Genomic DNA, 25,806 nt, shown 5'->3' with positions numbered 1-25,806 from the left:
TTCCAAAAAAATTTATTTTATTGGTTCAGACTTGTGGGTAATAATAGATTTAAAAATAATTGTACTAAAAAATTCAAAAATGGGGGTTAAATGTATTTTTACTTATATTTTCTATATACAGAGGTGTAATAAGGATATATTATAATTATTATATTTTATATATTACTCCAAATCTTATGACTTCTTTTTTTTTATGTACAATATATAACAATTTGGCTTATAACAGATGGATGGGTAATATGATTGGATGGATGGTGGAGGGGGAGGGGCTTTTTAAAGCTTTTTGTTTGCTCCAAAAAAAAATCATGCAAATAGTTTCCAGGTCACGCCTTTGGTTCATATGGGCGGGTCCATATATCGATGTCGGTGAAGGTCACATGACGTAAATGTTGTTCCTCGACTCCTGGATCTTTTGTAGAAAGTTGATGAATGGAATCCCTACCGATGTCTGTGTCACATGACCAAATGTCTTCATTAACTATGCAGAAACACCCAGAAGCAGGGTATTATCTCTGTGCTGAAAGTGGTCACATGACATAGACCTGAAGAGCCTTGACCCCTCCCATGAGGAGAGGTACAGCACATTTTTATGGGAGTACAAAGGCCAGATGTGAGGGATCTGTGAAAAAAAAGCAAAAATGTTGAAGACTTGTTATATCTTAAAGGAGACGTCCATCAAGGGGATTATTTTATTAATTGTCCCAAACAAAGAGGGTGTATACAATTTGTTTCACTGCAGTTCCTCTAAACATAGATAACTGGGTTGTTTTGGGTAAAATTCATCCTGTATTGCATTTATTGCATGGATTGAGGGGGCGGGGCATGACACAAGGATTATCATTGGTGCTATTTTAAACTTATTATGCCATGCTCCGCCCCTTCAAGTCCATATAAGGTATATAAATCTAAGCAAGATATACCCCTCTGAAATAAATGCTGCCCCTAGTAAGTATAAATATTGGGAGCCCAGAGTAAGATATATACAATTCCCAAATTATTTTGTGTAAATATAGATGACCTGGTGTGTACTTACCTCTGTATCAACTATAATCTTCTGCTGGATAAGCCTGAAATAAAAATTTGCAAAAAAATGTATCAACTTTCTGGGGTCACCATTGGAGACAAAGGTGGAGGAGGAAGGTATAGAAGCAATGCATCATGGGAAAATCTATGCAAATTAGCTCATGTCAGGAGGAGATTTCCATCCAATAATTGGCATTTCCCTCCACAGTCTCCTTCTTCAGGAGCTCCCATGCTCCTCCTCCTGCTCTGTCTTCCCTTCTCTTAAAGGGCCAGTGTTCACCTTTACCTTCTGCCCCCTGGTCAAGCACCTAAGACTCTAGTTATATAAGGTAAAGTGCCGGAATGAGGGCTTCTCTTTTCTGCACACTGACTGTTTCCCATGCTTCAGACTCCTCCTTGTATCCTAGAAACTCACCCAGGTCCTGCTTATCTTCTATGTGGCTTCCCACCCACCCAAGCTGTGACTTTCTACTTTGCAAGACTTCTGACTGATCTTATAATGAGGACTCTCTTACCGACCCCTGGTCAAGATTGGCTACTACCTACATTGGGAGTTTGTCAAGAGGTAGCGACCTGGTGACCACCCTGTAGCAGAAGGCAAATTTCTGTATAGGGGTTCAACGGAGACGAATAGGGAGGCCTAGACAAGGTCCTTATAAAAGGCCCAAAGCCACACCGGTTATGTGGGGCCATATAAAATAGCTCACTGGGGGATTGGTGTCCATTTACCCCACATCAGGGTCTATGTCTTACCAGGTAATCTTACCCCTCCCCCGCTTACTAAACTGGAAAGATACATCCAGACAATAGTCACAATGTTTCTATTCATTTCAGTAGAGGTTTGGGTCACGGCTACATTAGGTCATACGTACGTCTGATGGACGCTCGGAGAGATCCTTCCTCTTCTATGGGTTCTCCTGTTCTGTAGGTCGAAAATAATGCAAAGTTTACTTATTATATGAGACCAATATATGAAGAAGGGTGCAAGGACGCGGGGAAAGGGGCAAAAACAGGGATCAATGTGAATGTAAACTGTAGAAGATCATAAGACGCATCTTCAAATGATGAACCAAAGTTGACTTGATGACCTCTGAGCTCCTGAGTCTTGGCGGGATACATAGGGTCACTTAATGGAACATTATTTAAAGGGTAACTCCACAACTGATAATTCAGTCTAAGCTACATCAATACAGAGCAGTATTTCCCAAATTGTTCTAGTTTTCTTTATAGGGTTATTAGTAGGGTACGGAGTCACTCGTAGAGAGTCACCTCTTATAGGGCAAATATGGCAGTTTGGATACATTGTTGCAAAGAGATTTGCGCTGGAGCCTAGTATGGGATAGTTATGGATCTCCAGAATCCCAGTATCTGACTAGATACAAATTTGGGGGTGTTAGGGTACAAAAAGAACAGGTCAAAAGCAGCATTTTTTATTTTTAGAAAATAGTTTTAAATTTGAGAGTAATTTTACCTTTGATGCTGGTTGAATTTACAGCGACATTTTCTGCCTAAGGAAGAAATAAAATATCAATAAAAATGTAAAATATTATATTTACTAACATTAAGCGTTATTTTAAAATTAATGTAGTTCTAAAGGAACAGATTTTTTTTAAAAAAACTTCTCTGTGTGGCGGCCATGTTGGACAAATCCTTTCTGCTGCACATAATGAGCTCACCCTCTAATGATGATAGGATGACTCTTCTGACCCTACACATTAATGATAATGAGATGACTTTACTGAATCTCCACATTAACAATAATGAGCTCATGATTGTAACATAATTACTGCCCCCAAGAAATTACTCTAATGAACATAAATGATGGTGAGACGACTGCCCTAGGATAAAGAAGTAATTGACTGTGCTGACCCTAATGATAATGAGGTGACTGTGCTGACCCTAATGATAATGAGGTGACTGTGCTGACCCTAATGATAATGAGGTGACTGTGCTGACCCTAATGATAATGAGGTGACTGTGCTGACCCTAATGATAATGAGGTGACTGTGCTGACCCTAATGATAATGAGGTGACTGTGCTGACCCTAATGATAATGAGGTGACTGTGCTGACCCTAATGATAATGAGGTGACTGTGCTGACCCTAATGATAATGATGTGACTGTGCTGACCCTAATGATAATGTGGTGACTGTGCTGACCCTAATGATAATGTGATGACTGTGCTGACCCTAATGATAATGAGGTGACTTTGCTGACCCTAATGATAATGATGTGACTGTGCTGACCCTAATGATAATGAGATGACTGTGCTGACCCTAATGATAATGATGTGACTGTGCTGACCCTAATGATAATGATGTGACTGTGCTGACCCTAATGATAATGAGATGACTGTGCTGACCCTAATGATAATGAGGTGACTGTGCTGACCCTAATGATAATGAGGTGACTGTGCTGACCCTAATGATAATGATGTGACTGTGCTGACCCTAATGATAATGATGTGACTGTGCTGACCCTAATGATAATGAGATGACTGTGCTGACCCTAATGATAATGAGGTGACTGTGCTGACCCTAATGCTAATGAGATGAATGTGCTGACCCTAGTGATAATGATGTGACTGTGCTGACCCTAATGACAATGATGTGACTGTGCTGACCCTAATGATAATGAGATGACTGTGCTGACACTAATGATAATGATGTGACTGTGCTGACCCTAATAATAATGAGGTTACTGTGCTGACCCTAATGCTAACAAGGTGACTGTGCTGACCCTAATGATAATGAGGTGACTGTGCTGCCCCTAATGATAATGTGGTGACTGTGCTGACCCTAATGATAATGTGATGACTGTGCTGACCCTAATGATAATGAGATGACTGTGCTGACCCTAATGATAATGAGGTGACTGTGCTGACCCTAATGACAATGAGATGACTGTGCTGACCCTAATGATAATGATGTGACTGTGCTGACCCTAATGATAATGAGATGACTGTGCTGACCCTAATGATAATGATGTGACTGTGCTGACCCTAATGATAATGAGGTGACTGTGCTGCCCCTAATGATAATGAGATGACTGTGCTGACCCTAATGATAATGATGTGACTGTGCTGACCCTAATGATAATTTGGTGACTGTGCTGCCCCTAATGATAATGAGATGACTGTGCTGACCCTAATGATAATGTGGTGACTGTGCTGACCCTAATGATAATGAGGTGACTGTGCTGCCCCTAATGATAATGAGATGACTGTGCTGACCCTAATGATAATGTGGTGACTGTGCTGACCCTAATGCTAACAAGGTGACTGTGCTGACCCTAATGATAATGAGGTGACTGTGCTGCCCCTAATGATAATGAGATGACTGTGCTGACCCTAATGATAATGTGGTGACTGTGCTGACCCTAATGATAATGAGATGACTGTGCTGACCCTAATGATAATGAGATGACTGTGCTGACCCTAATGATAATGAGGTGACTGTGCTGACCCTAATGATAATGAGGTGACTGTGCTGCCCCTAATGATAATGAGATGACTGTGCTGACCCTAATGATAATGTGGTGACTGTGCTGACCCTAATGATAATGAGATGACTGTGCTGACCCTAATGATAATGAGATGACTGTGCTGACCCTAATGATAATGAGGTGACTGTGCTGACCCTAATGATAATGTGGTGACTGTGCTGACCCTAATGATAATGAGGTGACTGTGCTGACCCTAATGATAATGTGGTGACTGTGCTGACCCTAATGATAATGAGGTGACTGTGCTGACCCTAATGATAATGAGATGACTGTGCTGACCCTAATGATAATGAGGTGACTGTGCTGACCCTAATGATAATGAGGTGACTGTGCTGACCCTAATGATAATGAGGTGACTGTGCTGACCCTAATGATAATGAGGTGACTGTGCTGACCCTAATGATAATGAGGTGACTGTGCTGACCCTAATGATAATGTGGTGACTGTGCTGACCCCAATGATAATGAGATGACTGTGCTGACCCTAGTGATAATGATGTGACTGTGCTGACCCTAATGATAATGAGGTGACTGTGCTGACCCTAATGATAATGTGGTGACTGTGCTGACCCTAATGATAATGAGGTGACTGTGCTGACCCTAATGATAATGAGATGACTGTGCTGACCCTAATGATAATGTGGTAATCACTGATGACTCATTTTCAATAATATCGAGATGACTATTCTGACACTTTTCTGTCTAATGCTGAGATAAATATTCACCTCAGACTTTCATACATAAGATGACTATTCTGACCCTGGAGTTTAAGCCTCTGCTGACCCAACAATTTTTCAAGATGTTTTTCAAGTTTCTGTAGTGTAACAATACTGCGATTACCGCTGACTCCACAATCTAGAAACATCAAGCTGACTATTCTGACCTCACACTTTTAAAAATCTACAGGTGAGTAGGGGTCAGAATAGTCGTCTTATAATGCTGGAGTGAATGCTGACCTCAGGCTTTAATGTTTCTGTAAGATGACTATTTTGACCCTGGAGTCCAATACCAATAAGATGACTCTGCTGACCTGAGACTTCACACATTATAAGATGACAGTTGTGACCCTGCAAACTGAGGTGACTGCTGATACAATGCTTTAATGGGTATAATATGAATATTCTGACCCTGATTCCTTATACTTTAATAATTATAAGATGACTATTCTGACCTTCACCTGTAAATAGTAAGGATAACGATCAGATGATGCCCAGTATATAACACAGTAGGCTGTATACATCTTATGGTATATTATAAGGCTTTATATCTGGAGGCGATGCTAGGTCCCTGCATACTGTGGCCTCTGTCATACTGCAGACGCTCCATGGCAGCCGGGAATATGTCACTGCTTATCCGCAGCTGACAGACACTGAGATGTTTACATGACCCTTGTCTCTAGGGTATCAGTCAAAATATCACTCACTCAGGATGATGAGAATTCCCAGGATGAAGAGGACCCCGGCAAAGACCAGACCACCGATCCGCAGGCTCTTATAATCTACAGAATAAGTGATATAGTGAGGACACACATAACAGGTAAGAGGAAATTTACAGAACATCAAGTATTTACATGTAATATAATATGATATTCAGCTTAATAGGGGGCAGTATTATAGTAGTTATATTCTTGTACATAGGGACAGTATTATAGTAGTTATATTCTTGTACATAGGGGGCAGTATTATAGTAGTTATATTCTTGTACATAGGGGGCAGTATTATAGTAGTTATATTCTTGTACATAGGGAGCAGTATTATAGTAGTTATATTCTTCTACATAGGGGCAGTATTATAGTAGTTATATTCTTGTACATAGGGGCAGTATTATAGTAGTTATATTCTTGTACATAGGGGACAGTATTATAGTAGTTATATTCTTGTACACAGGGGGCAGTATTATAGTAGTTATATTCTTGTACATAGGGGGCAGTATTATAGTAGTTATATTCTTGTACACAGGGGGCAGTATTATAGTAGTTATATTCTTGTACACAGGGGGCAGTATTATAGTAGTTATATTCTTGTACATAGGGGGCAGTATTATAGTAGTTATATTCTTGTACATAGGGGGCAGTATTATAGTAGTTATATTCCTGTACATAGGGGGCAGTATTATAGTAGTTATATTCCTGTACATAGGGGCAGTATTATAGTAGTTATATTCTTGTACATAGGGGACAGTATTATAGTAGTTATATTCTTGTACATAGGGGCAGTATTATAGTAGTTATATTCTTGTACATAGGGGGCAGTATTATAGTAGTTATATTCCTGTACATAGGGGGCAGTATTATAGTAGTTATATTCTTGTACATAGGGGACAGTATTATAGTAGTTATATTCTTGTACATAGGGGCAGTATTATAGTAGTTATATTCTTGTACATAGGGGGCAGTATTATAGTAGTTATATTCTTGTACATAGGGAGCAGTATTATAGTAGTTATATTCTTGTACATAGGGGGCAGTATTATAGTAGTTATATTCTTGTACATAGGGGGCAGTATTATAGTAGTTCTATTCCTGTATATAGGGGGCAGTATTATAGTAGTTATATTCCTGTACATAGGGGGCAGTATTATAGTAGATATATTCCTGTACATAGGGGGCAGTATTATAGTAGTTATATTCTTGTACATAGGGGGCAGTATTATAGTAGTTATATTTTTGTACATAGGAGGCAGTATTATAGTAGTTATATTCTTGTACATAGGGGGCAGTATTATAGTAGTTATATTCTTGTACATAGGGGGCAGTATTATAGTAGTTATATTCTTGTACATAGGGGGCAGTATTATAGTAGTTATATTCTTATACATAGGGGCAGTATTATAGTAGTTATATTCCTGTACATAGGGTGCAGTATTATAGTAGTTATATTCTTGTACATAGGGGGCAGTATTATAGTAGTTATATTTTTGTACATAGGGGGCAGTATTATAGTAGTTATATTCTTGTACATAGGGGGCAGTATTATAGTAGTTATATTCTTTTACATAGGGGGCAGTATTATAGTAGTTATATTCTTGTACATAGGGGGCAGTATTATAGTAGTTATATTCCTGTACATAGGGGGCAGTATTATAGTAGTATATTCCTGTACATAGGGGCAGTATTATAGTAGTTATATTCCTGTACATAGGGGGCAGTATTATAGTAGTTATATTCTTATACATAGGGGCAGTATTATAGTAGTTATATTCCTGTACATAGGGAGCAGTATTATAGTAGTTATATTCTTGTACATAGGAGGCAGTATTATAGTAGTTATATTCTTGTACATAGGGGGCAGTATTATAGTAGTTATATTCTTGTACATAGGGGACAGTATTATAGTAGTTATATTCCTGTACATAGGAGGCAGTATTATAGTAGTTATATTCTTGTACATAGGGAGCAGTATTATAGTAGTTATATTCTTGTACATAGGGAGCAGTATTATAGTAGTATATTCTTGTACATAGGGGGCAGTATTATAGTAGTTATATTCTTGTACATAGGGGGCAGTATTATAGTAGTTATATTCTTGTACATAGGGGGCAGTATTATAGTAGTTATATTCCTGTACATAGGAGGCAGTATTATAGTAGTTATATTCCTGTACATAGGAGGCAGTATTATAGTAGTTATATTCCTGTACATAGGGGGCAGTATTATAGTAGTTATATTCTTGTACATAGGGGGCAGTATTATAGAAGTTATATTCTTGTACATAGGGGGCAGTATTATAGTTGTTATATTCTTGTACATAGGAGGCAGTATTATAGTAGTTATATTCCTGTACATAGGGGGCAGTATTATAGTAGTTATATTCTTGTACATAGGGGGCAGTATTATAGTAGTTATATTCTTGTACATAGGGGGCAGTATTATAGTAGTTATATTCTTGTACATAGGGGCAGTATTATAGTAGTTATACACTTGTACATAGGGAGCAGTATTATAGTAGTTATATTCCTGTACATAGGGGGCAGTATTATAGTAGTTATATTCTTGTACATAGGGGGCAGTATTATAGTAGTTATATTCCTGTACATAGGGGGCAGTATTATAGTAGTTATATTCTTGTACATAGGGGGCAGTATTATAGTAGTTATATTCTTGTACATAGGGGGCAGTATTATAGTAGTTATATTCTTGTACACAGGGGGCAGTATTATATGAGTTATATGGTTATATATTTTTGTTGATGTGAATTACGTCAACATGATTTAAAGGGAACCCATCAGCAGGTTTAACCCTACTAAACGACCAGCCCTCTCAGGTAGGGAAAGAAATTTTCTTTGTATTATCCCCTCTTTTATGGTAGTAACAGAAGTCCCTATCTTTGGATCCATAGCATCTTCTTCTTTCAGAACACATCAGGCATGTTTTTCTGTGAGCTAAAGAACTGGACAGGCAGTTAAAAAGTAGACTGAACGTGGATCTTCATCTGCAGCTTGTATTTCTAGCTGTGTCTGTAGCTGCCTGTGTCTCTGGTTTTGTAGCTCAGAAAGCCATAAGTAAGTGACTGGAAAGAGTTACATGAGATTGTTATCTTTAATGTGACACAAAAAGTATGTTCCTAGCTGCTACAGAACCAAAGATAGGAAGGGACTTCAGAAGCGACACTACCTCTGCAGCCTCTAATCATGACTCGTCTCCTCTGAAAATTAGTTGAGAAGAGTCACATTTGCATGGGGAAGATTTTTTATAGGTAAAAGGGTGAGATTTCACCTAAAAGAGTCAACTCACCTAAAAGAGTCAACTCCAGAAAGGAGGTTTCACACCCGATCTGGGGGTACTAGTAGTTTAGTGGGGTAAAACCTTGTAAATGGTTCACTTAAATTGGAATTTTTGTTACATTGTGTAGCTGTGGGGTCAGAGGTCGCACATCTTATTTTCTAAACTCTCCTGATGTTCCCTATGAGAAGTATTTTTATATTTCGGGAATAATTGCCTCTGCCAGAACTTTCCTTGTGCTGATTTTACAGATGTGGATCCCAGGCCTCCCCGGAGCAGGATTCATGTGAAGAATGATGTCTTTTTTTAGCAAGTTTCCAGCCTCTTGTGAGAAGTCATTAATGGTGACTAAGAAGATGAAACTTTATAAGACGCCATTGGTTTAAAGCTTTGGAAATAGCAAACTTTACAGAAAAGTCCATTTTGTAAGTAAAGCTTTTTATTAAGTTTATTATTATAATTAATCAATTTTATGATTAGATACATAGATATATGGAAGAATAGATGGATAGGAGATAGATATGAGATAGAGAGATAGATAGAGAGATAGATAGATATGAGATAGAGAGATAGATAGAGAGATAGATAGATATGAGATAGAGAGATAGATAGAGAGATAGATAGATATGAGATAGAGAGATAGATAGATAGATAGATAGATATGAGATAGAGAGATAGATGGATAGATAGATAGATAGATATGAGATAGAGAGATAGGAGATAGATAGATAGATAGATAGATAGATAGATATGAGATAGATAGACTTTCTTACCATAGTAGAAGGGGTCATGTGGTTTCTCTTTTTCTTCAGATTCTGCTCAAAAACAAAATAGTAGAATTTTAGTTTTGAGTTTCCATATGACAGAAAGTAGTTTAGTAAGTGTGAGATTAGATCCTAATTAGAGATGAGCGAACATACTCGTTCGAGCATTAGCGTACTCGAAATTGCTCGTTGCTCGGACGAATACTTCGCCCGCTCGAGAAAATGGCAGCTCCCGCTGTTTTGCTTTTTGGCGGCCAGAAACAGAGCCAATCACAAGCCAGGAGACTCTGCACTCCACCCAGCATGACGTGGTACCCTTACACGTCGATAGCAGTGGTTGGCTGGCCAGATCAGGTGACCCTGGAATAGACTAGCCGCTGCCCGCGCTGCTCGGATCATTCTCTGTCTGGATGCCGCTAGGGAGAGAGCTGCTGCTGGTCAGGGAAAGCGTTAGGGTGTTCTATTAGCTTACTGTTAGGCAGGAGTGATTCTCAAAGAACCCAACAGCCCTTCTTAGGGCTACAATAACGTTCTACTTTTTTTATTTTATTTGCTTGTGGCTGGGCTTGCTGGCACTAGTAGTGCAGCTAGTACCATATTGTGAGGAATTTGCAGGGAGACCTGCGACCGTTGTGTTTAGCTCTTAGTGACTCACATATCCACCTCAAACACCAAAGTGGGACAATTTATTAGGGGTTTGAGTAGAATTAGGCACAGTCTGCTGATTTATTTTTTTTTTTTTACTTTTATTTCAATTTATAGCTCAAACTCATCTTGCAAAGCACAAAATCCAGTTGTGTGCTGTCAGTGTAGGTTAGAAACTAGCCATAGCAATAGGATAGCATCGTTTTGGTTAAAAAAAAAAAAAATTAAAAGTTTACACTTTAATTTGGAAAATGTTTAACCCGAGGGCTAGGGGTAGAGGACGAGGGCGTGGACGTGGGCGTCCAACTACTGCAGGGGTCAGAGGCCGTGGTCCTGGGCGGGGTGAGAAACCACCTGCTGATGAGGGAGCAGGGGAACGCCGCAGAGCTACACTCCCTAGGTTCATCATGTCTCAAGTTACTGGGACTCGTGGTAGAGCACTGTTGAGGCCAGAACAGTGCGAAGAGGTGATGTCGTGGATTGCGGACAATGCTTCTAGCCATTTGTCCACCAGTCAGTCTTCCACGCAGTCCACCCATGTCCACCCATCAGCACTCCTCCGGCTCCTCCACCTCAGCCTCCTTCCCCCCAGCCTGCCCCCTCCCAGCAAAATTTGGCATTTGAACCGGCATACTCTGAGGAACTGTTTTCTGGACCCTTCCCACAGTCACAAACCACTTGTCCGGTTGCTGCTGAGCAATTTTCCGATGCCCAGGTTTTCCACCAGTCGCAGTCTGTGGGTGATGATGACCTTCTTGACGTAGTGGAAGAAGTGTGTAAAGAGGTGTCCGACGATCAGGAGACACGGTTGTCAGACAGTGGTGAAGTTGTTGTCAGGGCAGGAAGTCCGAGGGGGGAGCAGACTGAGGGATCGGAGGATGATGAGGTGACAGACCCAAGCTGGGTTGATAGGCCGGGTGAACACAGTGCTTCTGAGACGGAGGTGAGTCCTATAGCAGAACAGGTTGGAAGAGGCAGTGGTGGGGCCAGACGGAGAGGCAGGGCCAGAGCTGGTGCATCAGCGCCAAATGTTGCCCGTAGTCAAGCTCCCGTGGCGAGGGCTAGATTTTCAGAAGTCTGGAGGTTCTTTAAAGAAACACCGGATGACCGACGGACTGTGGTGTGCAACCTTTGCCAAACCAGGATCAGCAGGGGTTCCACCACTACTAGCTTAACTACCACCAGTATGCGCAGGCATCTGAATGCTAAACACCCCACTCAATGGCACCAAGCCCGTTCACCTCCGGCCGGGCACACCACTGCTCCTTCCCCTGTGTCATCTGCTAGTCAGCCCCCTGCCCAGGACCATGGCCCAAACACCTCCTGTGCGAAAACCCCATCTTCGCCTCCACGATCCTCCACAGCATCCACCAGCGTTCAGCTCTCCATACCCCAGACGCTGGAGCGCAAAAGGAAGTATAGCGCAACCCACCCACACGCCCAAGCCCTCAACGTCCACATCTCGAAGTTGCTTAGCCTGGAGATGCTGCCCTATAGGCTGGTAGAGACCGAGGCCTTTCGAAACCTCGTGGCGGCGGCCGCCCCTCGGTATTCGGTCCCCAGCCGCCACTACTTTTCCCGATGTGCCGTCCCAGCCCTGCACAAGCACGTGTCAGACAACATCATCCGTGCCCTGACCAACGCCGTTTCTGACAAGGTCCACCTGCCCACGGACACGTGGACGAGTGCTGCCGGGCAGGGCCACTGTATATCGCTGACGGCACATTGGGTTAACTTGGTGGAGGCTGGGACCGAGTCTGTCCCTGGGGCTGCTCATATACTGCCAACGCCGAGGATTGCGGGGCCTACCTCGGTCCAGGTCTCAAAGGCCTACTATGCCTCCTCCTCCTCCCACCCCTCCTCCACCTCCTCCTCCTCCGAATTACCATCCGTGGGCATGGCGCCATCAGTCGGTAGCTCTAGGCACAGCAGCAGTGCCATTGCTAAGCGACAGCAGGCGGTGCTCAAACTGCTGAGCCTAGGCGATAAAAGGCACACCGCCCAAGAACTATTACAGGGCATCACGGCGCAGACTGATCTGTGGCTGGCACCGCTGAACCTGAAGCCAGGCATGGTTGTGTGTGACAACGGCCGTAACCTGGTGGCAGCTCTGCAACTCGGAAGATTGACACATGTGCCATGCCTGGCCCATGTGTTAAATCTCATAGTTCAGCGTTTCCTCAAGACATACCCCAATCTGTCTGATTTGCTCACAAAGGTGCGCCGCATCTGTGCGCATTTCAGGAAGTCCAGCACAGATGCTGCCACTCTCAGGGCAGCGCAGCGCCGCCTCCAACTGCCCGCTCACTGACTGTTGTGCGACGTGCCCACGAGGTGGAATTCAACATTAACCATGTTATCCAGAGTTTACCAGCAGCGCAGAGCGATTGTAGACTGCCAGATGTCAACTTCCACCAGAACTGGTAGTCAGGTCAGTCAGCTTCCTCAAGTCTACAATGAGGAGTGGACATGGATGTCTGATATCTGTCAGGTGCTGAGTAACTTTGAGGAGTCAACACAGATGGTCAGTGGCGATGCCGCCATCATCAGCCTCACCATCCCGCTGCTTGGCCTGTTGAAAAACTCTCTGGTCAGCATGAAGTCGGAAGCTTTGCGCTCGTCACAAGAGACAGGGGAAGAAGATTCCCTTGTTGATAGCCAAAGCACCCTTAGGTCTGTTTCTCAGCGCATATCGGAGGAGGTGGAGGAGGATGAGGAGGAAGAGGAGGAGAATGTTGGCGAGACAGAAAAGGGGACCATTGTTCAGTCCTTCACTGTTCAGCGTGTATGGGCAGAAGAAGAGGAGTTGGAGGAGTTGGAGGAGGAGGAAATGGACAGTCAGGCCAGTGAGGGGAGTGAATTCTTACGCGTTGGTACTCTGGCGCATATGGCAGATTTCATGCTAGGCTGCCTATCCCGTGACCCTCGCGTTCAAAGAATTTATTCCAGCACCGATTACTGGGTATTCACTCTCCTGGACCCACGGTACAAGCAAAATCTTTCCACTCTCATCCCTGGAGAGGAAAGGAGTGTGAGAATGCATGAATACCAGCAGGCCCTGGTGCACAAGCTGAAACAGTATTTCCCTTCTGACAGCGCTAGCGGCAGAGTGCGTACTTCTGCAGGACAAGTAGCGAGGGAGAGTAGGCGAGCAGGCAGCTTGTCCAGCACTGGCAATGGTACGCTTTACAAGGCCTTTGCCAGTTTTATGTCACCCCAGCAAGACACTGTCACCTGTCCCCAGTCTCGGCAGAGTAGGGCTGATCTTTACAGAAAGATGGTGAGGGAGTACGTAGCTGACCATACCATCGTCCTAAATGATCATACAGCTCCCTACAACTACTGGGTTTCAAAGCTGGACATGTGGCACGAACTGGCGCTGTACGACTTGGAGGTTCTTGCCTGCCCTGCCGCTAGCGTGTTGTCCGAGCGGGTTTTCAGTGCAGCTGGTAGCATCATCACCGATAAGCGTACACGCCTGTCGACTGACAGCGCTGACAGGCTGACGCTTATCAAGATGAATAAAGCCTGGATTTCTCCGGATTTTCATTCTCCAACAGGTGAAAGAAGCTCAACCTGAATAATGTATGCACTCCTCCTCCTCCTCCTCCTTTTCCTCCTTCTCCTCCTCTTTGTACACTAAAGCAGGGGAAACTGGCTATTTTTTGCCAGGGCCAACTGGCTCTAGCTATAGTACTCTATGTATTTAATTTTTCTGGAGGGCCACCTACCCTGTCCTCTGTTTTAAGCAATTTTTGGGAGTGCCACATACAGGCACTAAATCTATTTATTTTTCTGGAGGACCACCTACCTGCTCCTCTGGTTTGAAAACTTTTTTGGACTGCCACATACTCAATTTATTTAATTTTTCTGGAGGACCACCTACCTGCTCCTCTGGTTTGAAAACTTTTTTGGACTGCCACATACAGGCACTATCCAAATTAAATTGTCTCCATAGCAGCCTCCACATGTCGTCTTTTTAGCTGGCTCCACACGTTGTCTCCATTGCTACCTCCACACGTCATCGCCATAGCTGCCTCCAAAAGTCGTCCATATAGCTGCCTCCATACATGGTCTCCTTATCAAATGAGCTGTGTCGGGCAGAATTTTGGGTTGTTTTCATGGCTTCCACATCAAACTTGTTAACTTTGTCGCCACCCTGCTGTGTAATCCACAAAATATACTGGCAAACTTTTATCATTTATCAATATTATTTCAGAGCTTCTTGCGCATCTGTTTACATTCCCCTCACCCGCCATAACCCAAACTTATAAGAACACTACTACACTTGATCTTATACAAAGGTTCTTAGAAGTGCTGTTTGGGGAGTAGCCTAGAGACAGGGGCTTGGATTAACGAAAGCTCGCCTGGCTGCAGAGCGCCAGCTCCATGCCAAGATCCAACTAACATAGTTTTAACTGCAGCACCTTTAATCTACTACTAGTTCACTGCCTCCATACATCGTCCACTTATCAAACGAGCTGTGTCAGGCAGAATTTTCAGGTGTTTCACCAGATACATAGTGGAACTCGGCCCATCTGTCGCCGCCATGCTGGAGACCTGAAGTTGCAATCATAGCAGCGCAATATGGATGCCCCATACTGTCGCTCTTAATCATGGAACCATTTCCGAAAAAGCAATTAAAAATAGAACCACTATGCTATTCCATTATTCCTAGGTGAAATATTCAAACGACCCCGCCTGCTTTGAAAATTATAATTTTTTCAAAGTAAACGCTTCTGGCCCCCAGGCCCATTTTGGGTGGGGAGGAGCCGAGAGACAGGGGCTTGGACAGGCGAAAGCTTGTCTGGCAGCGGACCGCCAGCTCCATCCCAAGATTAGGCAGCCTCAGAGGCATCCATGCATGCTGCCCCTGCTGTTTCCTGTCCATTTTGCCTTCACGATCCTCCACAGCGTCCACCAATGTCTCATTTCAACTCTCTATACCCCAGACGCTGGAGCATGAGAGGATATGCAGCACATCATCCCCTTATCAAACGAGCTGTGTCAGGCAGAATTTTCAGGTGTTTCACCAGATACATAGTGGAACTCGGCCCATCTGTCGCCGCCATGCTGGAGACCTGAAGTTGCAATCATAGCAGCGCAATATGAATGCCCCATACTGTCGCTCTTAATCATGGAAGTCGTCTCCATGGCTGCCTCCACATGTCGTCCCCTTATCAAAAGAGCTGTGTCAGGCTCATTTTTCGGGTGTTTCACCAGATACGTTATGGAACTTGGTCACTATGTCGCCACCATGCTGTGTTATCGACTAAATATACCGTCAACCTTTTGTTCACATAGGAAATAATTTCACCTCCTTTGGTGAAACCTGAGTCCATTTAGGGTATGTCGCCATGACACTCTCTAGCCTGCTGCCGCTGCCTCTGCATGCCGTCCCCTATAGTGTCAGGGTCAATTATTGGATGTTTTAGATGCTATCTAGCCTCATTCTGTCACTCTGTCATGGCCATGATGTTGCCCATAATTTTGGCATAATGGTGCGATTAAGCAGCCTCAGAGGCATCCATGCATGCTGCCCCTGCTGTTTCCTGTCCATTTCCGTGGTGTTTCCATCCTTTTCTGAGGTTCCCAGGTGTTTGGCCAAGCTTCCCTGTGCAGAGCCTTGGTCCCCTTGAAAAATGCTCGAGTCTCCCATTGACTTCAATGGGGCTCGTTATTCGAGACGAGCACTCGAGCATCGGGAAAAGTTCGTCTCGAATAACGAGTACCCGAGCATTTTAGTGCTCGCTCATCTCTAATCCAAATCACTACAGTATATACCTGATCCTGATCCCTGTATACTGGATCCTTTTCCTCATTTGCCTGATCATTTGCCAATTGTTTTATACCTGATCATTCTGTGTTATACCTTATCCTGGTTAATGTATTCTGGACCCCAATCCACCTTTTTTTTCCTATACCCTTCCTCCAAATAAATCAAATATTCCCTTCTAAAATGAATGAACAGGGAACTATATTCATTGATCCCTACTGGATCCTTGCATCCCTGTTATTCCTGTAAATCCTTTGTCAGAGACCTTTTCAGTTGTGTCGTTTAGACTGCAATGTCTGGGAAAGCTGGGTGACGCCTAAATTGTTACAATTGTCTCCCATTTGTGCAACTCCGAAGATTGTCTAGACTTAATGGTCTATAGAGTTATAGAGAGAGACAGAGTTTGGGAAATGTCTCCATAGTTTATCCTTTCCCCCCTGCAGGTTGGTGAAGAAAACTAATAATAAAAGTTTCATACATTTTAATGTTTACTTAACCCTAGTTACATAAGACTGCATGATGGTATCACCAGCCCCTGACCTTACATACAGATAAGAAAACTTACCGAGAGCTGCTGCGATCATTACTGAACAGCAGAAGACAAAGAAGGAAACCTCCATGATCAGGCTGTGAGGAGACAAGACGAGAGAAGAGAAGTCACCGACTGATGTACTGCAGGGAAGAAAGAACTGGACTATCTCTGCCCTGCACACATGAACAATGAAAATGCCAAACCCTACAGCCCAGAACTATGCCCAGCTTTATCCATTAGGCAGATAGGATGTGTAATATAACAAATATATCAGGGGGGGGGGGGGGACAATAATAACAGTGGGGCAGTGGGGCGAAAAAAGGGGCAGTACTATAGTAGTTATATTCTTGTACATAGGGGGCAGTATTATAGTAGTTATATTCTTGTACATAGGGGGCAGTATTATAGTAGTTATATTCTTGTACATAGGGGGCAGTATTATAGTAGTTATATTCCTGTACATAGGGGCAGTATTATAGTAGTTATATTCCTGTACATAGGGGCAGTATTATAGTAGTTATATTCTTGTACATAGGGGCAGTATTATAGTAGTTATATTCTTGTACATAGGGGGCAGTATTATAGTAGTTATATTCTTGTACATAGGGGGCAGTATTATAGTAGTTATATTCCTGTACATAGGGGGCAGTATTATAGTAGTTATATTCTTGTACATAGGGGCAGTATTATAGTAGTTATATTCTTGTACATAGGGGGCAGTATTATAGTAGTTATATTCTTGTACATAGGGGGCAGTATTATAGTAGTTATATTCCTGTACATAGGAGCAGTATTATAGTAGTTATATTCTTGTACATAGGGGGCAGTATTATAGTAGTTATATTCCTGTACATAGGGGGCAGTATTATACTAGTTATATTCCTGTACATAGGGGGCAGTATTATAGTAGTTATATTCTTGTACATAGGGGGCAGTATTATAGTAGTTATATTCCTGTACATAGGGGGCAGTATTATAGTAGTTATATTCCTGTACATAGGGGGCAGTATTATAGTAGTTATATTCTTGTACATAGGAGGCAGTATTATAGTAGTTATATCCCTGTACATAGGGGGCAGTATTATAGTAGTTATATTCTTGTACATAGGGGGCAGTATTATAGTAGTTATATCCCTGTACATAGGGGGCAGTATTATAGTAGTTATATTCTTGTACATAGGGGGCATTATTATAGTAGTTATATCCCTGTACATAGGGGGCAGTATTATAGTAGTTATACTCTTGTACATAGGGGCAGTATTATAGTAGTTATATTCCTGTACATAGGGGGCAGTATTATAGTAGTTATATCCCTGTACATAGGGGACAGTATTATAGTAGTTATATTCTTGTATATAGAAGGCTGAATTATAGTAGTTATATTCTTGTACATAGGGGGCAGTATTATAGTAGTTAAATCCCTGTACATAGGGGGCAGTATTATAGTAGTTATATTCTTGTACATAGGGGGCAGTATTATAGTAGTTATATCCCTGTACATAGGGGGAAGTATTATAGTAGTTATATTCTTGTACATAGGGGGCAGTATTATAGTAGTTATATCCCTGTACATAGGGGGCAGTATTATAGTAGTTATATTCTTGTAAATAGGGGGCAGTATTATAGTAGTTATATTCTTGTACATAGGGGGCAGTATTATAGTAGTTATATTCTTGTACATAGGGGCAGTATTATAGTAGTTATATTCCTGTACATAGGGGGCAGTATTATAGTAGTTATATTCCTGTACAAAGGGGGTAGTATTATAGTATTTATATTCTTGTACATAGGGGCAGTATTATAGTAGTTATATTCTTGCACATAGGGGGCAGTATTATAGTAGTTATATTATTGTACATAGGGGGCAGTATTATAGTAGTTATATTCTTGTACATAGGGGGCAGTATTATAGTAGTTATATTCTTGTACATAGGGAGCAGTATTATAGTAGTTATATTCTTGTACATAGGGGGCAGTATTATAGTAGTTATATTCCTGTACATAGGGGGCAGTATTATAGTAGTTATATACTTGTACATAGGGGGCAGTATTATAGTAGTTATATACTCGTACATAGGGGGCAGTATTATAGTAGTTATATTCTTGTACATAGGGAGCAGTATTATAGCAATTATATTCTTGTACATAGGGAGCAGTATTATATTAGTTATATCCCTGTACATAGGGGCAGTATTATAGTAGTTATATTCTTGTACATAGGGGCAGTATTATAGTAGTTATATTCTTGTACATAGGGGGCAGAATTATAGTAGTTATATTCTTGTACATAGGGGGCAGTATTATAGTAGTTATATTCTTGTACATAGGGGACAGTATTATAGTAGTTATATTCTTGTACATAGGGAGCAGTATTATAGTAGTTATATCCCTGTACATAGGGGCAGTATTATAGTAGTTATATTCTTGTACATAGGGGCAGTATTATAGTAGTTATATTCTTGTACATAGGGGGCAGTATTATAGTAGTTATATTCTTGTACATAGGGGGCAGTATTATAGTAGTTATATTCTTGTACATAGGGGGCAGTATTATAGTAGTTATATTCTTGTACATAGGGAGCATTATTATAGTAGTTATATTCTTGTACATAGGGGGCAGTATTATAGTAGTTATATTCCTGTACATAGGGGGCAGTATTATAGTAGTTATATACTTGTACATAGGGGGCAGTATTATAGTAGTTATATTCTTGTACATAGGGAGCAGTATTATAGCAATTATATTCTTGTACATAGGGGGCAGTATTATAGTAGTTATATTCTTGTACATAGGGAGCATTATTATAGTAGTTATATTCTTGTACATAGGGGGCAGTATTATAGTAGTTATATTCTTGTACATAGGGGGCAGTATTATAGTAGTTATATTCTTGTACATAGGGGGCAGTATTATAGTAGTTATATTCCTGTACATAGGGGGCAGTATTATAGTAGTTATATTCTTGTACATAGGGGGCAGTATTATAGTAGTTATATTCTTGTACACAGGGGGCAGTATTATAGTAGTTATATTCTTGTACATAGGGGGCAGTATTATAGTAGTTATATTCTTGTACATAGGGGCAGTATTATAGTAGTTATATTCCTGTACATAGGGGGCAGTATTATAGTAGTTATATTCTTGTACATAGGGGGCAGTATTATAGTAGTTATATTCTTGTACATAGGGGGCAGTATTATAGTAGTTATATTCTTGTACATAGGGGCAGTATTATAGTAGTTATATTCCTGTACATAGGGGGGCAGTATTATAGTAGTTATATTCTTGTACATAGGGGCAGTATTATAGTAGTTATATTCCTGTACATAGGGGGGCAGTATTATAGTAGTTATATTCTTGTACATAGGGGGCAGTATTATAGTAGTTATATTCTTGTACATAGGGGCAGTATTATAGTAGTTATATTCTTGTACATAGGGGCAGTATTATAGTAGTTATATTCCTGTACATAGGGGGGCAGTATTATAGTAGTTATATTCTTGTACATAGGGGCAGTATTATAGTAGTTATATTCCTGTACATAGGGGGCAGTATTATAGTAGTTATATTCTTGTACATAGGGGGTAGTATTATAGTAGTTATATTCCTGTATTCCTGTACATAGGGGGCAATATTATAGTAGTTATATTCCTGTACATAGGGGGCAGTATTATAGTAGATATATTCTTGTACATAGGGGGCAGTATTATAGTAGTTATATTCCTGTACATAGGGGGCAGTATTATAGTAGTTATATTCTTGTACATAGGGGGCAGTATTATAGTAGTTATATTCTTGTACATAGGGGGCAGTATTATAGTAGTTATATTCTTGTACATACGGGGCAGTATTATAGTAGTTATATTCCTGTACATAGGGGGCAGTATTATAGTAGTTATATTCTTGTACATAGGGAGCAGTATTATAGTAGTTATATTCTTGTACATAGGGGTAGTATTATATCATGCACGGACCACAGACCCCCAGCTATAACAAGGCCTTTTGTAGTAGTTTAGTGTGTTATTGTGCTGTTACTGTGTGTCAGGTCTCCTGTAGTTTTACTCTAAACTTCCCTGGGGATACATTGTGTGATCTTCGTGTTGTAGAAATGTCTCTTGTAATTTGCCAGAGCCCTGGTGTTTCGTATATTTGTCTTGTCTAAAGTCAAAGGTTCACTGTCTCGTCCTCAGATACCACCGCCCAGGCCTGTCTTGTGTCAATAGACTTTAGTTATCTATGCAACGCTCCTATGTGGCTTTGGGTAAAAGAATACATTTTTAAAATTTTCACAGCTGAGGGTTTGTTACAGTTGCTTTCAGTATAACCTTCCCTTGTAATCACCATATAATCGGCTGCCTCTTTTGTTACATTGTAAAAAGTTTCAAGAAGACAAAGATTTGACTTGTAGTTTGTCTAATGCTGTTTGGTCCTCGGTGTCACAAATGATTCGGACACTGAATCTGCACACAACGTCACACAACAGGGTTAGATACGATAGTTTAGCTGAAATTTGCATACATGAAGAACTTAGATACAGTAGCTCAGCAGACAGTGTTACAGGCTTAGATACAAGTTTTGCACCTGTTGAGTTTAAAATCAGCAGTTTGGCAGAAAAAAAATCACTCAAAATAGGATAAGACACAAAAAATAGAACATATTGGGGCAGATTTACTTACCCGGTCCATTCACGATCCAGCGGCGCGTTCTCTGCGGTGGATTCGGGATTCACTAAGGTAGTTCCTCCGACGTCCACCAGGTGGCGCTGCTGCGCTGAAGTTCACCGGCCTATTCATGGTGAAGATAAGTGCAAGTTCCGTAACACTTTTTTTTTAAAAAATGCGTCGGTTTTTCCGAATCCGTCGGGTTTTCGTTCGGCCACGTCCCCCCATTTCCGTTGCGTGTATGCCGGCGCCGATGCGCCACAATCCGATCGCGTGCGCCAAAATCCCAGGGCAATTCAGGGAAAATCGTCGCAAATCGGAAATATTAGGGTAACACGTAGGGAAAACGCGAATCGGGCCCTTAGTAAATGACCCCCAGAGACTCTGAAGACCAAATCACGTTTAAGATGAGATACACAGCTCTCCAGACTGTACCACACATGATAGGATTAGATACAGAGACTCTGAAGACCAAATCACACGTAATATGAGATACACGGCTCAGCAGACTGTATCACTGCACAGATGATAGGATTAGATACATGGCCTAGTAGACAGTATCACTTGTAATATAATTAATAATAATTCTTTATATAGCGCACACAGATTACGCAGCGCTGCACAGAGTTTGCCAAATCAGTCCCTGTCCCCAATGGGGCCCACAATCTAATCACCTACCAGTGTGTTTTGGAGTGTGGGAGGAAACCGGAGGTCCCGGAGGAAACCCACGCAGTATCACTCATGATAGGATTAGATACAAAGCTCAGTATACAGTATCACACATAATATAATTAGATACATGGCTCAGTAAACACTAACACCTATGATTAGACTAGATACATGGCCTAGTAGACAGTATCACCCATAATAGGATTAGATACATTGGGGCTCATTTACTAAGGGCTTCGCGGCCACACTTTCGTCAAGTTTTCCAACTTTTGCCATTTTGCGTCCAATTCCGCCGGGATTTTGGCGTGCGCGACAGAAATCGGGGGGCGTGGTTGACGGAAAACCCAACGGATTCGGAAAAAACGCGGACTTTAAGAAACGAAGTGCGTCGCAAAATCAAGCACTTACATGCACCGAGAAGAACCAGGTGAACTCCGGCGGACCTCGGCGCAGCAGCGACACCTGGTGGACATCGGGCGCACGTGAATCGCCGGAAGTCCCGAATCCTCGCCAGAGAATGCGCCGCTGGATTGCGACAGGATCGGATAAGTAAATCTGCCCCACTGTCTAGTAGAAAGTATCACCCATGATGAGATCAGATACATGGCCTAGTAGACAGTATCACTCATGATAGGATTAGATACATGGCCTAGTAGACAGTATCACCCATGATGAGATCAGATACATGGCCTAGTAGACAGTATCACTCATGATAGGATTAGATACATGGCCTAGTAGACAGTATCACTCATGATAGGATTAGATACATGGCCTAGTAGACAGTATCACACATGATAGGATTAGATACATGGCCTAGTAGACAGTATCACTCATGATAGGATTAGATACATGGCCTAGTAGACAGTATCACACATGATAGAATTAGATACATGGCTCAGCAGACAGTATCACTCATGATAGGATTAGATACATGGCTCAGCAGACAGTATCACTCATGATAGGATTAGATACATGGCTCGGCAGGCAGTATCACTCATGATGAGATTAGATACATGGCCTAGTAGACAGTATCACTCATGATAGGATTAGATACATGGCTAAGCAGACAGTATCACACCTGATAGGATTAGATACATGGCTCGGCAGACAGTATCACTCATGATAGGATTAGATACATGGCTAAGCAGACAGTATCACTCATGATAGGATTAGATACATGGCTAAGCAGACAGTATCACTCATGATAGGATTAGATACATGGCTCGGCAGACAGTATCACACATGATAGGATTAGATACATGGCTCAGCAGACAGTATCACACATGATAGGATTAGATACATGGCTCAGAAGACCTCAACCTCCCAACACGCATTCTCACACTTCAGGCTTAGATCCTCCATCCCAGTTCCTGTGCTGAGTGGCGCCCCCTCCAGGCCTCCCTGCAGGCCATCCTGCTGGCACACGGCGCTGTATATATATATAGATGTTGGCAGCGTCGTCTGCTCTCATATTTATATCAGATGAGTTTGTGCCTTGGACTGAATACTTGCCCTTTCCCTCTCCTCCAGAGCAGGAACTCTCTTACTTTCCTGTTCTCCACATAAAACACATCCGTCCATATCCCAGGAAACCTAATTCCCACAAGGGAACCCACATTTTCATAAGACCCCTCATATATTATGAGCAATGGGGGAGACAGCTTCATAGGTTGTATCACACACTACTAACAAGGGAAATCTTCTAATCCAGGTACATCCAGAGCTGTACTCATAATTCTGCAGTCCAATGCTGACATACTGTGCACACTGCTAGACAGGGGGGTTACCTGCGGGGGTCCAGGTGCTGCAGTGACACCCAAACCACCACTATGATATGAAGAATACATGATATTTGGGGTGCAGTCACCCCTCTGTACTTGCATAGTGTAACCCTTGCTGTGCTGCATTGCATTGTGAGAGATGTAGTGTTTAATCAACCTCAATGTTATACTGTATGAGTACTGTATATTATAAGACTACACATGCAGTGACGCGTCAATATGGGGCCCGCCCTCTTGTCAGTTGTCGCTGATTATCAGGGTCATCCAGGTCATGATGTAGCAGAGCTGAACTGTGTTATTCAGGACTCCAGCAGAGAAATGGATAAAGACATTCTCAGCTCTGCTACATCTGGTGGAGCACTGGATTGTGAGGCTAGAAACCTCCATATTAACGTCCTGAAATGACTTGCGCTCCTTCCCCCACCTGCTGTGCACATATGGAAAAAATGAGTAGGAAAAGTTGCGGCGTTAAGTGGTTGGTACTGGAAAAATTCCTTAGCGACTGACGGCCATGGAAAAGTAGGATTAATATGGCGGAAAAGTAAGAGACTTAGACTAAACCTGCGCAAACTCCATCATATGTCACATATACTATATGCCATTTATTACATAGCTATCTTCTTATGTTACTCCTGCACCCACTATGGAATATAGTACAGTATAGTGTAACCCTTTACACCCCCACACAACCCATCTCCTGATATGCAATGCAGATAGCAAACAATAATGGTAATGGAAACTTACGAGGGAAGCGCTTTTCATGCAATTGCCTACTATTCCAGCAGGGATTCAACTCGACTTACATCAAAGTTGAGTTTGCTATGACACCGATGCACTTAAAAGGCTAAACAACGCATCCAGCTCTGCTACGTCTCCACACCATTTATCATACCACACCATATGACATCTGCATTACCCGCCCCTTTAACAAAAGTGCTGCAGAAGAACCACAACTCCCAGCATGCTCCCCCACCACCACCACACACACAGTCCAGGATGTTTTCATCTTCCTTGTTACATTGTTGCAAGTTCAAATTCAAAACAAACAAAGTAACAGAAAAAAAAAGTTACAAAAGTTGCAACTGAACTTGAACAAAAGGGGTAACAATAGGACTTCCGTGCACAAATAAAAGTTCTCACCGAGGTGGTCTAACACCGGGGGTCTCTCTGTGTCACTTGCCTCCGGGCTTGGGGTGGGTGTCAGTGGGTGACTGTCTGCCCTGAGCTCGCTCTGCCCTGTGAGACACAAGTGATTCTGTTTACACTTTCCTTCGTCCCCCCTCCCTCCCCTCTGACTCCACCTCCTGCCCCCCTATATCCTCTGCCTGCCCCTCTCTGGGCTCAGGCCCCCTCTAGCTGCCTGTGGAGGTCTCTTTGGTGTCTGTCTGTCTCTGTTTGGCCCTATTTGGTGTTATCTGTGGCTGGCAGCCCCTGTGTCGCTCTCTGTTTATCTCTCCCTCTCTACTATCTATATTCCGCTCTCTCTTGAATTCCTAGGATATGTTTCTGCCGGGTTTTTCTTTGCTCACAGGGATCACATGCTCCGCACAGCTCAACGCTGCGAACAATGCCAGATTGTGTGCGATAAAACGCACAACCCCCAAATCCCCAGGAAATATAACCCCACGCGCCCCCCTCCCCAGATCTCAGATTCTGTTTAGTCATCATTTCTTAGTTATAACTGTTTCTGGGAAAGTTGATGTAGAACTCTAGACCCCTGAAGAGTGCCCC

General features: G+C 42.2%; 1 protein-coding gene across 1 annotated transcript; it reads right to left on the bottom strand.

Annotated features, from left to right (window-relative positions):
• FXYD1 (FXYD domain containing ion transport regulator 1) lies at positions 1-25,373 on the bottom strand. Its single transcript, XM_072155103.1, has 8 exons — positions 25,216-25,373; positions 16,997-17,058; positions 10,020-10,061; positions 5,950-6,024; positions 2,495-2,531; positions 1,896-1,945; positions 1,034-1,067; positions 1-619 (listed from the first exon to the last, which is right to left on the bottom strand). The coding sequence occupies exons 2-7, from the start codon at positions 17,049-17,051 to the stop codon at positions 1,045-1,047; spliced, it is 282 nt and encodes a 93-aa protein (XP_072011204.1). The 5' UTR covers positions 17,052-17,058; positions 25,216-25,373; the 3' UTR covers positions 1-619; positions 1,034-1,044.
• Between the last annotated feature and the right edge of the window lie 433 nt (positions 25,374-25,806).

Source organism: Engystomops pustulosus, chromosome 6, assembly GCF_040894005.1.
Source record: "Engystomops pustulosus chromosome 6, aEngPut4.maternal, whole genome shotgun sequence".
Taxonomy (NCBI): domain Eukaryota; kingdom Metazoa; phylum Chordata; class Amphibia; order Anura; family Leptodactylidae; genus Engystomops; species Engystomops pustulosus.
The sequence above is the reverse complement of the archived record's forward strand: the minus strand, read 5'-3'. Positions and strand labels throughout refer to the sequence as shown.

Bases quoted from the DNA above. Each gene is read 5' to 3' on its own strand.
- FXYD1 (XM_072155103.1), bottom strand. From the start codon at position 17,051: ATGGAGGTTTCCTTCTTTGTCTTCTGCTGTTCAGTAATGATCGCAGCA. The intron at 10,062-16,996 runs GTAAGTTTTCTT...GTTTTTGAGCAG, and splicing joins AATGATCGCAGCAGCTCTCG to AATCTGAAGAAAAAGAGAAA. The intron at 2,532-5,949 runs GTGAGTGATATT...TTTCTTCCTTAG, and splicing joins GGGAATTCTCATCATCCTGA to GCAGAAAATGTCGCTGTAAA.